This window comes from Amblyraja radiata, chromosome 16, assembly GCF_010909765.2.
Source record: "Amblyraja radiata isolate CabotCenter1 chromosome 16, sAmbRad1.1.pri, whole genome shotgun sequence".
Lineage (NCBI taxonomy): Eukaryota > Metazoa > Chordata > Chondrichthyes > Rajiformes > Rajidae > Amblyraja > Amblyraja radiata.
Genome location: NC_045971.1, coordinates 7,012,874 through 7,027,288, shown reverse-complemented (window position 1 = coordinate 7,027,288; position 14,415 = coordinate 7,012,874). Strand labels below are relative to the sequence as shown.

At 49.0% G+C, this 14,415-nt stretch overlaps 1 protein-coding gene across 1 annotated transcript in view; it reads left to right on the top strand.

Annotated features, from left to right (window-relative positions):
• The window catches only part of odad4 (outer dynein arm docking complex subunit 4), a 48,469-nt gene that overhangs the window by 4,532 nt on the left and 29,522 nt on the right, over positions 1 to 14,415 (top strand). Inside the window, exons 3-9 of the mRNA XM_033034987.1 lie at positions 3,477 to 3,630; positions 5,650 to 5,711; positions 6,921 to 7,092; positions 8,891 to 9,106; positions 10,741 to 10,948; positions 11,999 to 12,085; positions 13,675 to 13,871. Of these exons, the coding sequence (XP_032890878.1) occupies positions 3,477 to 3,630; positions 5,650 to 5,711; positions 6,921 to 7,092; positions 8,891 to 9,106; positions 10,741 to 10,948; positions 11,999 to 12,085; positions 13,675 to 13,871 (1,096 nt within the window). The remainder of the gene's footprint in view (positions 1 to 3,476; positions 3,631 to 5,649; positions 5,712 to 6,920; positions 7,093 to 8,890; positions 9,107 to 10,740; positions 10,949 to 11,998; positions 12,086 to 13,674; positions 13,872 to 14,415) is intronic.

Here is a 14,415-nt window from a genome sequence, read left to right as displayed (position 1 = left end):
TCGATGTAACTAGTAGAGTGGATAAGGGAGAACCAGTGGATGTGTTATATCTGGACTTTCAGAAGGCTTTCGACAAGGTCCCACATAAGAGATTAGTATACAAACTTAAAGCACATGGTATTGGGGGTTCAGTATTGATGTGGATAGAGAACTGGCTGGCAGACAGGAAGCAAAGAGTAGGAGTAAACGGGTCCTTTTCACAATGGCAGGCAGTGACTAGTGGGGTACCGCAAGGCTCAGTGCTGGGACCCCAGCTATTTACAATATATATTAATGATATGGACGAGGGAATTGAATGCAACATCTCCAAGTTTGCGGATGACACGAAGCTGGGGGGGGCAGTGTTAGCTGTGAGGAAGATGCTAGGAGGCTGCAAGGTGACTTGGATAGGCTGGGTGAGTGGGCAAATGCATGGCAGATGCAGTATAATGTGGGTAAAGGTGAGGTTATCCACTTTGGTGGCAAAAACAGGAAAGTAGACTATTATCTGAATGGTGGCCGATTAGGAAAAGGGGAGATGCAACGAGACCTGGGTGTCATGGTACACCAGTCATTAAAAGTAGGCATGCACGTGCAGCAGGCAGTGAAGAAAGTGAATGGTATGTTAGCATTCATAGCAAAAGGATTTGAGTATAGGAGCAGGGAGGTTCTACTGCAGTTGTACAGGGTCTTGGTGAGACCACACATGGAGTATTGCGTACAGTTTTGGTCTCCTAATCTGAGGAAAGACGTTCTTGCCATAGAGGGAATACAGAGAAGGTTCACCAGACTGATTCCTGGGATGTCAGGACTTTCATATGAAGAAAGACTGGATAGACTTGGCTTGTACTCGCTAGAATTTAGAAGATTGAGGGGGGATCTTATAGAAAGTTACAAAATTCTTAAGGGGTTGGACAGGCTAGATGCAGGAAGATTGTTCCCGATGTTGGGGAAGTCCAGAACAAGGGGTCACAGTTTAAGGATAAGGGGGAAATCTTTTAGGACCGAGATGAGGAAAACATTTTTCACACAGATAGTGGTGAATCTCTGGAATTCTCTGCCACAGAAGGTAGTTGAGGCCAGTTCATTGGCTATATTCAAGAGGGAGTTAGATGTGGCCCTTGTGGCTAAAGGGATCAGGGGGTATGGAGAGAAGGCAGGTACAGGATACTGAGTTGGATGATCAGCCATGATCATATTGAATGGCAGTGCAGGCTCGAAGGGCCGAATGGCCTACTCCTGCACCTATTTTCTATTTCTATGTTTCCTTACATAACCTTAGCTCATTACTCTCCAAATCTCCAACATACATTCAGTCTGAGAATCCTGAGACACACAAACTGTTACTCTGACAAGACCAAACATCTCACCTCAAACTGTAATCCTTTCTCAGCCACACTTTAATACAAAGTCCATTAGGGAGTTTTGGTCCAGTTTACAATCTGATTTGGCTATTCAACAGCTTACTCCAACAATTAGCCCAAGGGAAGGCAAATTGGCCAGTCCTCTCATCCATTCGGGATTTAAATCATTCTCTAGACACAAGACTCAAGAGTCAAGAGAGTTTTATTGTCATGTGTCCCAGATAGGACAATTAAATTCTTGCTTGCTGCAGCACAACAGAATATGTAAACATAATACAGAACAGGAGATAAAAGTTCAGTGTGTCTATAGACCATAGACCACATATATATACACAATAAATAAACAGATAAAGTGCAATAGTAAGAATAGACTGTTATTGTTCAGAGTTTGTTTGATGTTGTGTTTAATAGCCTGATGGCTGTGGGGAAGAAGCTGGTCCTGAACCTGGATGTTACAGTTTTCACTCCTGTACCTTCTTCCCGCTGGCAGTGGGGAAATGAGTGTGTGGCCAGGATGGTGTGGGTCTCTGATGATGCTGGCTGCCTTTTTGAGGCAGCGACTTCAATAAATCCCTTCGATGGTGGGAGCCAACTCTCCGAAAGAACACAACTAATCTACTAACCTCACGGTTTTTACTTTCAAACGATGAAGCTCTTTCCCTCTGAAAGCCTTGTTTTGATTTTTTGTTTAATTTAGAGATAGACTGAGTCCGCGCCAATCAGCGATCCCCGCACGCTAGCGTTATCCTACACACACTGGGGACAATTTTGCAATTGCAGTTATACCAAGCCAATTAACCTACAAACCTTTGGAGTGTAGGAGGAAATTAGGGATTCCGTAGAAAACCCACACGGTCACAGGGAGAGCGTACAAACTCCGTACAGACAGCAACCATAGTCAGGGTGGAACCCGGGCCTCTGGCGCTGTGAGGCAGCACCTCTACAACTGCGTCACTGTGCCGGTCATGTTGGCGTAATGACTCTGATCTATTGTGAACCGCCCTCTAAGGCAGTGCAACGCAGAATCTAACCACTCACTGCATTAGACAAGTAACGTAGACTGGGCGATCGTTTTGCTGAACGCCTTCGCTCAGTCCACTTGGACCAACCTGATCTCCCGGTTACTAAACACTTTAATTCCCCGTCCTGTTCTCACACTGACGTTTCTGCCCTTGGCCTCCCCCATTGTCAGAGTGAGGCTAAATGGAAATTGGAGCAGCAGCATCTCATATTTCGCTTGGGCAGCTTACAGCCCAGTGGTATGAGTTTGATGAATCTAACTTCAAGTAACCCCTGCATTCCCTCTCTCTCCATCCCTCCCCCCCCTGGACACAAGACTCAAGAGTCAAGAGAGTTTTATTGTCATGTGTCCCAGATAGGACAATGAAACAGCACAACAGAATATGTAAACATAATACAGAACAGGAAATAAAAGTTCAGTGTGTCAAGTCACACCAGCTTCTCGTTCTCACCCAGCAAACAGCTAACAACGGCCTCTTTCCTTTATCATCCTTACATTTTTTGCATATCTTTCATTCATTTAAATTAAATTAAATTTCTTTATTTATATAGCACATTTTTAGTCAACTTGCATTGACCCCAAAGTGCTTTACATAATTACATCCACACACACAGGCAAAGGTGGGTGAAGTGTCTTGCCCAAGGACACAACGACAGTATGCACTTTGTTCTATATCTCTCATTTCCCTTTCCCCTGACTCTCAGATTGAAGAAGGGTCTCCACCCGAAACATCACCCATTCCTTTTCTCCAGAGATGCTGCCTGACCCGCTGAGTTACTCCAGCTTTTAGTGCCTATCTTCGTTTTAAACCAGCATCTGCAGTTCCTTCTGACATGTCTCGTGTTTGCTTCCATCATGACCCACGTCAAAGCGGTCCCCTCTGTTATCGTTCAACGCCAGAAATCGGTTAAATAACACAAAATTCCCCACGGATTGTCACAAATGTTCTGCAAATCCTGTCTTTATATTAAAATCTATATCAATCTATTGCAATAAATGTTTATATATTTACAATTCTATTATTGCAAATCCTATGCTCAATGCCTACTAAAACTATGGGCAAATTTTAAATGAATAAAGTATGACTTTTCAGTCTACCTTTCGTCTTTTAGGGTGTTTACCGTAAAGCCGAGAGCCTGTATGCGAAGGGTGAGTTTGAACTTGCGTTGATTTTCTATCATCGAGGCCAGAAGCTCCGTCCGGATGATCACTTGTTCCGGCTGGGAATCCAGAAGGCCCGGGAGGCCATCGACAACTCCGTGGGGAGTGAGTACATGTGTTGGTACAAGAGTACACTCTTCCTCTCTCCCCCTCTCCCCCTCTCCCCCTCTCCCCCGCTCCCCGTCTCCCCCTCTCCCCCTCTCCCCCTCTCCCCCTCTCTCTCCCCCTCTCCCCCTCTCCCCGCTCCCCCTCTCCCTCTCCCTCTCCATCTCCCTCTCCACTCTACCCCTCCCTCTCCCTCTCCCTCTCCCCTCATCCTCTCCTCTCCTCCTCTCCCTCTCCCTCTCCCTCCCTCTCTCTCCCTCTCTCTCCCCGTCTAATTCCTCTCCGTCTCTCTCCCTCTCTCCCTCTCTTATCCTCTCTTCCCTCTCCTCCTCTCTCCCTCTCATCCCTCTCTCCCTCTCTTCCTCTCCTCTCTCCCTCTCGCCCTCTCTCCCCCTCCCCTCTCGTCGCCGTCTCTACGCCCCTCCCCGTCCGCCTCCCCCTCCCATCCCCTCCCCCTCCCCCTCCCCTCGCCCCGTCCCCCTCCCCCTCCCCTCCCTCCCCCTCCCCTTCCCCCTCTCCCGCTCTCCCCTTCCCCTCTCCCCCTCTCTCCCTCTTCCCCCCTCCTCCCCTCAATCCCCCTCTCCGCCCCTCTCCCCGCAATGCTACCCCTCTCCCCCTCTCTCCCCTCTCCCCTCTCCCCTCTCCCCCGCTCCCCCTCTCCCTCCCCTCCATCCCCCCCCTCCCTCTTCCTCTCCCGCTCCCTCTCTATTGTCTATTGGAAGGTTGATCAAAGTTTGGTGGATGAAATGAGAATCTGGGCAGCAGAAGATCAAAGTGTTTCTTCTAAAGTCATAGTCGTGCATCTGTCTCGCAGAGAAAGAAACTGGCCCTTCAGCCCACCTTGCCCATGCTGACCAATTTAGCATACTGGACAAGTTCCATTTGCTTGCATTTGGCCCATAGTCCTCTAAACCACTCCTGTCCGTACACCTGTCCAAATGTCCAAAGCATGACTATGACTGCAAAAGCTTCACTGTACCTCGGTACACATGACAATAAACTCAACTCAACTAGCCAGACAGCAGGACTAAACTCATGGCGGTGTAATGAACAATGGGTTGCATTTATGTTTACTCTGTTTGTCTGGGTGTAGGAGATTAAACTCAACAAACCAGACGGGATCTGCTTAGCTTGTTTCCTGACTTCCTGGTGGCGAATCTGTGGAATTCTTTGCCACACAAGGCTGTGGAGGCCAAGGCAGTGGATATATTTAAGGCAGAGATAGATAGATTCTTGATTAGTACGGGGTGTCAGGGGTTATGGGGAGAAGGCAGGAGAATAGGGTTAGGAGGGGGAGATACCTGTAGATCAGCCATGATTGAATGGCAAAGTAGACGATGGGCTGAATGGCCTAATTTGACCTATCACATACGATAGACAATAGGTGCAGGAGTAGGCCATTTGGCCCTTCGAGCCAGCACCACCATTCAATGTGATCATGGCTGATCATCCCCAATCAGTACCCCATTCCTGCCTTCTCCCCATATCCCCTGACTCCGCTATTTTTAAGAGCCCTATCTAGCTGTGGACGACAGATGGCACAATGGGCTAAGTGTTCGGCTGGCAACCGGAAGGTAGCTGGTTCGAATCCCGCTTGGAGTGCATACTGTCGTTGTGTCCTTGGGCAAGACACTTCACCCACCTTTGCCTGTGTGTGTGGATGTAATTATGTGAAGCACTTTGGGGTCAATGCAAGTTGACTAAAAATGTGCTATATAAATAAAGAAATTTAATTTAATTTAATTTAGCTCTCTCTTGAAAGCCTCTCTTGAATGATCTTATGGTAGACACAAAATGCTGGAGTAACTCAGCGGGTCAGGCAGCATCTCTGGAGAGAAGGAATGGGTGACGTTTCGGGTCAAGACCCTTCTTCTGTCCCGCTGAGTTACTCCAGCATTTTGTGTCTACCTTCGATTTAAACCAGCATCTGCAGCTCTTTCCTACACACTTATGATCTTATGACTTGTGTAGTTGCTCACAAGGTGAAGACACTAACTCATTTAATGATTGTTCACACAGGCCCTTCCTCAGTCAGGCTGGAAACTAAAGGTGACCTGTCCTTCTTTTACAGACGGGAAGAGGTGAGTTGCTGCATCAAAGCTTCACAGAGTTGAACACGTTATAGACAATTCGGCCCTTCGAGCCAGCACCGCCATTCACAGTGATCATGGCTGATCATCCCCAATCAGTACCCCGTTCCTGCCTTCTCCCCATATCCCCCGACTCCGTTATCTTATTTAAGCCATTTAGAACGTAGATGAGGAAACACGTTTTCACACAGAGAGTTGTGAGTCTGTGGAATTCTCTGCCTCAGAGGTGGCGTTGGAGGCCGGTTCTCTGGATACTTTCAAGAGAGAGCTAGATAGGGCTCTTACAGATAGCGGAGTCGGGATATGGGGAGAAGGCGGGAACGGGGTACTGATTGGGGATGATCACATTGAATGGCGATGCTGGCTCAAAGGGCCGAATGGCCTGCACCTATTGTCTATTGTCTTTAAGAGCTCTATCTAACTCTCTCTTGAAAGCATCCGGAGAATTGGCCTTCACTGTCTTCTGAGGCAGAGAATTGCACAGATTCACAACCCTCGGTATGAAAAAGTGTTTCCTCATCACCGTTCTAAATGGCTTACCCATTATTCTTAAGCTGTGGCCCCTGGTTCAGGAAGGGTCGCCAAGTCCTTCTCTCCATAGAGGCTGCCTCACCCGCTGAGTTACTCCAGCATTTAGTGTCTACCTTGAATCAAGAGTTGTATCTACCAAGAATCAAGAGTGTTTTATTGTCATATGCCTCCGATAGAACAATGATGCAGCACGTAAGGTGAGGGAGAAGGTGGAGGTGAGGGGGTAGGGGAGGGAAGTGGAGAGTATTTGTCTCACATGCAAGGCCATGCTCATTATCCCTGCAACTGATCTGACCGACAAAAGCTTCTCACTGTACTTCGATGCACCTGACATTAAATTGAACTGAACTAAACTCTTAAAGGCAATAGACAATAGGTGCAGGAGTAGGCCATTCGGCCCTTCGAGCCAGCACTGCCATTCAATGTGATCATGGCTGATCATCCACAACCAGTACCCCGTTCCTGCCTTCCCCCCATATCCCCTGACTCCGCTATCTTTAAGAGCCCTATCTAGCTCTCTCTTGAAAGCATCCAGAGAACCTGCCCCCACCGCCCTCTGATGCAGAGAATTCCACAGACTCACCACTCTCTGTGAGAAATAGTGTTTCCTCGTCTGCGTTCTAAATGGCGTACTCCTTATTCTTCTCTCCCTCTCTATTTCTCACAAAGAAACCGGTCCCAAAAACCAAATCTCAACTGCGCCGCCAGAAACTAAACCTGAAGCAGCAGCAGCAAAAGAAACAGGAGCAGGAGGAACCCAAGACCAACAAGACGGTGAAAGTGCTGCTGGGGGAGCTGTACGGAGACAAGGAATACCTGGAGAAACTGCTGCAGGACAAGGGTAGGCTGCGGCCCCTCACAGTTGCAGAGCTGGGGTTGGCAACCTTGTTCCGCACTGGGGCCGGGACACATGTGTGTGAGCGGATGGCAGGCCACATCTATCCCACCCCGGATGGCAGGCATCAAATCACGTGTTCACAGAAGGTAGACAAAAATGCTGGAGGAACTCTGTGGGTGAGGCAGCCTCACACAATCCTTGCATGCCTCACCCGCAGCAGAGTTTCTCTACCATTTTTTTCTACCTTTGATTTTTCCAGCGTCTGCAGTTCTTTATTAAACGTGTTGACAGAAGGTGCGTGGCCGTGCCGGCGGCTTTGCGCAGGATGCGGTACGGCCAGAGCTCGGCGCTCGGCGGGCCGGAGGATTACAGGGGGGAAATTCCACCTGCAGGCCGGATGATTTCAGGTTACGGGCCGCATTCGGCCCGGGGGCCCTAGGTTGCCGACCCCTGCCATAGAGCCACATAGTCATATAGCACGGAAACAGGCCCTTCGGCCCAACTTGCCCATGCCGCCCAACATGCCCCATCTACACTAGTCCCACCTGCCTGTGTTTGGCCCATATCACTCTAAACATTTACTATCCATGTAACTATCCAAATGTTTTTTAAACATTGTGATAGTACCTGCCTCAACTACTTCCTCTGGCAGCTCGTTCCATACACCTACCACCCTTGGTATAAGAACAATTTCCCTGAGGTTCCCATTGAATCCTTCCCCCCTCAACTTAAACCTACAGTATGTTCTTGATTGATCACTTAGTAAACTCTGTGTGTAGCCGGGGCAGGGCAGGTAGGGACACTGCAGAGCGAGAGAACCCCACAGTAGTCACCTCTCCATACAATTCAGGAAGGTAGCAGGTAAAGGCATCCTCAAAGTACGAGGGAGAGTCACAATCGTCTTGTTTCTCTTCACTATTAAAATCCCCCAAGCACTAACAAGGTGGTGTTGGAAGGACTGGAGTAACTCAGTGTGCAGACAGCATCTCTGGAAAACATAGATAGGACACGTTTCGGAAGGGTCCCATCCAGAAACATCGCCTATCCGTGTTCTCCGGAGATGCTGCCTGACCTGCTCACTGTACCTCGGTACACGTGACAATAAACTAAACTGAACCTGCTGAGTTACTCCAGCACTTTGTGTCCTCTTTTGTAAACCAGCATCTGCAGTTCCTTGTTTCTGCTGGTGTTAGAAGGTGCTGATTTTCTGTCCCAACATTCACAATACAGTTGATTCTCAGGGTTCCCACAAGGGCCGAGCTAAATTTAACCCCCCCACTCCTCCCCGTCTGTGTCACAGTATTGTGCTGTGTAACACTGGCTCACTCCTTACACACGCTCATAAGTTCCAGGAGCAGAATTAGGCCATTCGGCCCATCAAGTCTACTCCACAATTCAATCGTGGCTGATCTATCTCTCCCTCCTAACCCCATTCTCCTGCCTTCTCCCCATATACCCTGACACCCGCACTAATCAAGAATCTGTCAACCTCCAGTTTAAAAATACCCATTGACGACCTCCACAGCCGTCTGTGGCAATGAATTCCACAGATTCACCACCCTCTGACTAAAACAATTCCCCCTCATCTCCATTCTAAAGATACGTCCTTTTATTCTGTGGCTACGGCCTCTGGTCCTAGACTCTCCCACCAGTGGACACATCCTCTCCACGTCCACTCTGTCCAGGCATGTTCTTGTGTAGTGTGGGGCCTTGTGGGGCTTTGTAATGGCACCTTGTTGGATGGAGCAGGTAGCAAGTTGTGAGCTCTCTCCCATTTTTCCCATTTGTGTGCCGAATCCAGAGCTGGTGAGGACAAACACGGATTACGGAGGAACGATCCAGGACATGATAATGAGCGGGATCTCCTTCCTCGACACGCGCACCGAGTTCTGGAGGCAGCAGAAGCCCATCTTTGCCAGAGAGCGCGAGCAGAGGCTGAAGGAACACAGCTGGAAAAGCAACCGGGAGACCGAGGAAACAGTCTTCATCCTCAAGCGAATGCTGGATATCGATGTCTGTACGTGAGGCCGAGTGGGGTCCAGTCAAGGGTGGGTTAGGGTCAACGGCACCATCCCCAAAACTGAAGCACCCTGGACTATACTACATCTGACCAGTCATCCAGGGCCAACACCTCTTTGGTCACCATAACATCTCAATAGACAATAGGTGCAGGAGTAGGCCATTTGGCCCTTCGAGCCAGCACCGCTAATCAATGTGATTATGGCTGATCATCCACAATCAGTACCCCGTTCATGCCTTCTCCCCATATCCCCTGACTCCGCTATTTTTAAGAGCCCTATCTAGCTCTCTCTTGAAAGCATCCAGGGAACCTGCCTCCACCGCCCTCTGAGACAGAGAATTCCACAGACTCACCACTCTCTGTGAGAAAAAGTGTTTCCTCGTCTCCGTTCTAAATGGCTTACTCCTTATTCTTAAACTGTGGCCCTTAGTTCTGGACTCCCCCAACATCGGGAACATGTTTCCTGCCTCTAGCGTGTCCAAGCCCTTAACAATCTTATATGTTTCAATGAGATGCCCTCTCATCCTTCTACACTCCAGAATGTACAAGCCCATTCTTACTTGCAGCAACATAACAGGCCTGTAAACACAGTGCACACAGATAATATGTTATTTTTTTAAAAATCAATAAATTAATAACCCTGATACTAGTGCAAACCCCAAACTCCTTAGAGCAGCCAAAGACAATCTATCGTTCACTATTGATAATATTCACCCTACCATAGTTACCCAACCAGATGCAACTAAATTCAAGGTAGCTCTATCTTCCCAAAAACCCTTTCTGGCTTAAGTCCTCCCTCCACCACCTCCAGTTTAAATTCCATTTGGAATATTTTGGAGGTCCAAGAAACCAAGAAACCAAGAAATTGAGGTTGGTGTTGTGTTGTGTTCAAGAGCCTGATGGTTGTTGGGAAGAAGCTGTTCGTGAACCAGTTGGTCACGGCTTTCGACAGTATTTTATTGTTGCGTGTACCGAGGTCCAGTGAAATGTATTTTTGTGCACAGTTCAATACAAGTGTCACTGTCCATAAGCACGTCATAGATACAGTATACGTGCATGGGAATAGTATCTGAGGCCGTATATAGAACCAGCTTTGGCATCAGTTGTTTTAGGTGTAGAGTTCTTGACCTGACCGTGAAGGCCCGTTGTCATGGCGATGTTGCTGGGTTGGGCCTGGTCAAGCTAGCCGTGGTGTCGTCCACCGCTGTAGGCCACGTCCGGTCCACGTGCTCGGCCTGTTGGAGCGGTGCCCGGTCCAGCCCAGCCCCAGGCTGCTGCAGGGCATCCAGCAGGCCACTCGACCATCGAGGTCGTGCACTCCCTCCTGCAGCCGGTCTGCTCACCGGCCCTCCGGCCCTCCCCCTCCTGACCAGACGAGCAGGGTCTGGGCACGGCAGCTTCCCTCTCCCGTTGGGTTCCCGGTTCCATTTGGGGGGGGTGCACGTCTCACAGGGACTTCTGTACCTCCTTCCCGATAGTCAGAGTGAGATGAGAGCGTGGCCAGGGGTGGTGTGGGTCTCTGATGATGCTGGCTGGTTCTATGATGGAAGGCTACATCAGGCAAGGACGGGGGTTGAGAGTGAGCGGGTACCATGAGCCGGGACTCACCGCTTGTTCCCACCCACGCTCAGTGTTTGCTGACGGGCTGGCGGAGGAGTGCAAGACGATGGCGCTGGAGCTGGTGAGCACGTTGAGAGGGTGGTCGGAGAGAGAGGTCCCCAACAAGATGGAGTTCCTCGCCCACCTCTACAGCACCATCGGCAATGCCCATGTGGAGCTGGATGACGTGGAAGGGGCCCTGAAGAGCTACGAGAAGGACCTGCACATCTCCAGGAAGTAGTGAGTGACCCGCGGTAGTGCCTGGGGCCGGGTTTTGGGCAAAGAGGGGGCCGACGTGATGGAGGGGGGCAGAGCCGAGAACAAGCTGAGACCTGGCTGGGGTTCCACTGAGAACATAAAGAGAGCCAGTGTGGGGAGAGGGAGCATCGGGACTGTTTTGAATTCGGGACTGTTCACTGGAGTTTAGAAGGATGAGGGGGGGGGAGCTTATAGAAACATATAAAATTATAAAAGGACTGGTCAAGCTAGATGCAGAAAAAATGTTCCCAATGTTTGGGCGAGTCCAGAACCAGGGGCCACAGTCTTAGAATAAAGGGAGGTCATTTAAGACTGAGGTGAGAAAAAAACGTTTTCACCCAGAGAGTTGTGAATTTATGGAATTCCCTGCCACAGAGGGCAGTGGAGGCCAAGTCACTGGATGGATTTAAGAGAGTGTTAGATAGAGCTCTAGGGGCTAGTGTAGTCAAGGGATATGGGGTGAAGGCAGGCACGGGTTATTGATTGGGGACGATCAGCCATGATCACAATGAATGGCGGTGCTGGCTCGAAGGGCCGAATGGCCTCCTCCTGTACCTATTTTCTGTGTTTCTATGAATACCTATGCCCCGTTACGTGGCGACTCTTTGAATATATGCAAAACATGTAAAACAAAGAATATCGCTGTACCAAGGCACCTTTGACCCCGGCATGTCACGAGTCACCAACCTCGTGACCATGCAGTGCGAGCTGCAAGCCCTGGAGCCCCGGCCTCACGGTCAGTGTTGTCTGACTGACCACCAGTGGGGTGAGTGGGAACCTTCTATTGACGCGCTGTGCGACGTCAATGCAAGATAGTTGTTGTCGCTGCCCAGGGACACTGTGTCTACAGCGAGCAGGTCAGCGGAGTGCAGGGACCCCTCCCCCCTCCCCCAATGCCCCTCGCGGTCTCGTGGCAGGGCGACAGCTCGAGGGTGGGGGGACCCCCCACCCATGCAACCAACGTGCGTAGAGAACTAACTGTAGAATGATATCGACGACCTCGCCTCACGTTCTCTTTTAAACTGCAAACAGTGATAGCAAACTCGGAAAATCACGAGCCCTGGACAACATGGGCAGGATCTACGCCAGGACTGGCCAGTTTGAAAAGGCAGCAGAGGTGTAAGTATAAGGCACGGCTGTTGACACTCTACCCCCCCCCCCCACCCTTTGACTGCACAGTGTCGACAGTTTACAAATGGATAGAGTGGATGTGGAGAGGAAGTATCCACTAGTGGGAGAGTCCAGGACCAGAGGTCACAGCCTCAGAGTTATTGGACGTTCCTTTAGGAAGGAGATGAGGAATTTCTTCAGTCAGAGGGTGGTGAATCTGTGGAATTCATTGCCACAGACGGCTGTGCAGGCCAAGTAGTTGTTGCATTTTTAAGGCAGAGATAGATAGATTCGGGCATCAGGGGTTATGGGGAGAAGGCAGGAGAATGGGGTTAGGAGGGAGAGATAGATCGGCCAGGATTGAAAGGCGGAGTAGACTTGATGGGCCGAATGGCCTAATTCTACTCCTATCCATTATGACCAGCCATACAGGGTTGAGGTGAAGAGAGATTTGTCTGGTCAGAGGAGACTGAATCTCTGGTCACTGGATGTCAGAAGCCCATGAGTGCCTTAGTAACTTTCCAGACTGAGGTCAATAGATATATGAACGCTGAAGAAATCCGATTAGGTCCAAGGTCCCACTGGGCATGTCAAAGGTCTGGTTACCCATTCCATCAAATTCTAATTGTCACATGAAAACCAAAATACTGCAGATGCTGGAAATCTGACAAAAATGTTGGAAACACTCAGCAGGTCGGGCAGGATCTGTGGAAAGAGGAAATTATACAGGTGGTACACTTCTAATTTGGAACTAGTCCCCTCTCGTTTCCAACCTGCTGAAGGGTCTTCAGCCTCAAACATTGACTCCTGTTTCTCTTTCCACAGATGCTGTCGAGTGCTTTCAGCATTTTCTGTTTAGTTTTCACATTATTTTAATGGTGACTTTTAAGAATTCCCTTTTCCTCGGCAGTTTCAATTTACATTTGGTTGTCTTGGTGAAAAAGTTACTTTCATAACAACTAAACAGGTTCGCTTCTTAATAAACAGACAACACACAAACTGTTTGGTAGACCAGTTCGAAACTTTACTTATTATCGGCCAATGGAAGGGAGGGAGAACTCCAGTCAAGTGACCAATGTAGACACTTCACTGTCCTCAGTCCACTTCTCTGAACAACAGAATTACATTGCATTATATAGTGTTTCTTTGCACCTTAGCACATTCCAGACATTAGTCATGGTCAGAGGTACAGAAAAATATAAGTTTCTACAGAATGCATCACATCAAAGGCATTTTGTCACAATCCCTTAGATCAGTCTAGCTTCTCTCTTGTCACCTCCTCCCTCATAAACATAGGACACTTGGTTTACGACATCTTGCTCTTTCAATACATTAAAGAGATTTCGCCTCTCTTGTCACCTCCTCCCTCATAAACATAGGACACTTGGTTTACGACATCTTACATCAAAGAGATCACTCTAGCTCCTTCTCTGCTTGTCACTTGGGAGACAATGTTATAGTATTTATTATCTCACACACCGCAACCTGAGGCAAGCCTAATTTGAGACTAAATATAAGCTGTAAGCTAGCCCAGAAGCCAATTTAATATCTTCTTATATTTTTAACCAAAATTCGACTTTATCATTGGTTTTACACAGTTGGATAGAGAAGGAGCCTCTCGCCAAATCCAACTTGGAGCGCACTTGGCTGTTCCATGAGATTGGACGCAGTTACCTGGAGCTCGACAACAACGAAGGGGCTCGGGACTATGGGCTAAAGTCCCTGGCATCAGCGGAGAAAGCAGGGGATGAAGAGTGGAAAATGAATGCCAATGTGCTGGTGGCACAGGCTGAATGTGAGTAGGCAGCGCGCGGACATGCTCCAAAGTTCTTCCTAAGTTACAACCCATTCCGTGGGGTGGGAGATTGCAACCTTAACGCGGTCCGCCCTGTTTCGACTAATGCAATCAACCCGACGTGCACAAATAAAACATCAAATAGAACAAGTTGACCTACAACTTTAATCTGTGCACGCCATACGCAGGAAGAGGAACCCATTCCATATACAAGTTCCAGGCCCAGGTTCGATCCCGACTACGGGTGCTGTCTGTACGGAGTTTGTACGTTCTACCCGTGACCTGCGTGGGTTTTCTCTGAGATCTTCGGCTTCCTCCCACACTCCAAAGACATGCAGGTTTGCAGGTGAATTGGCTTGGTATAAATGTAAAATTGTCCCCAGTGTGTGTAGGATAGTGTTAATGTGCGGGGATCGCTGGTCACAGCTACTGACTAAGCTCTCACACGGGAAGGATGAATATTAGGACGGCACAATGGTGCAGATGGTAGTGCTGCTGCCTCACAGCACCAGAGACCCAGGTTTGATTCTGACCTTGGGTGCTG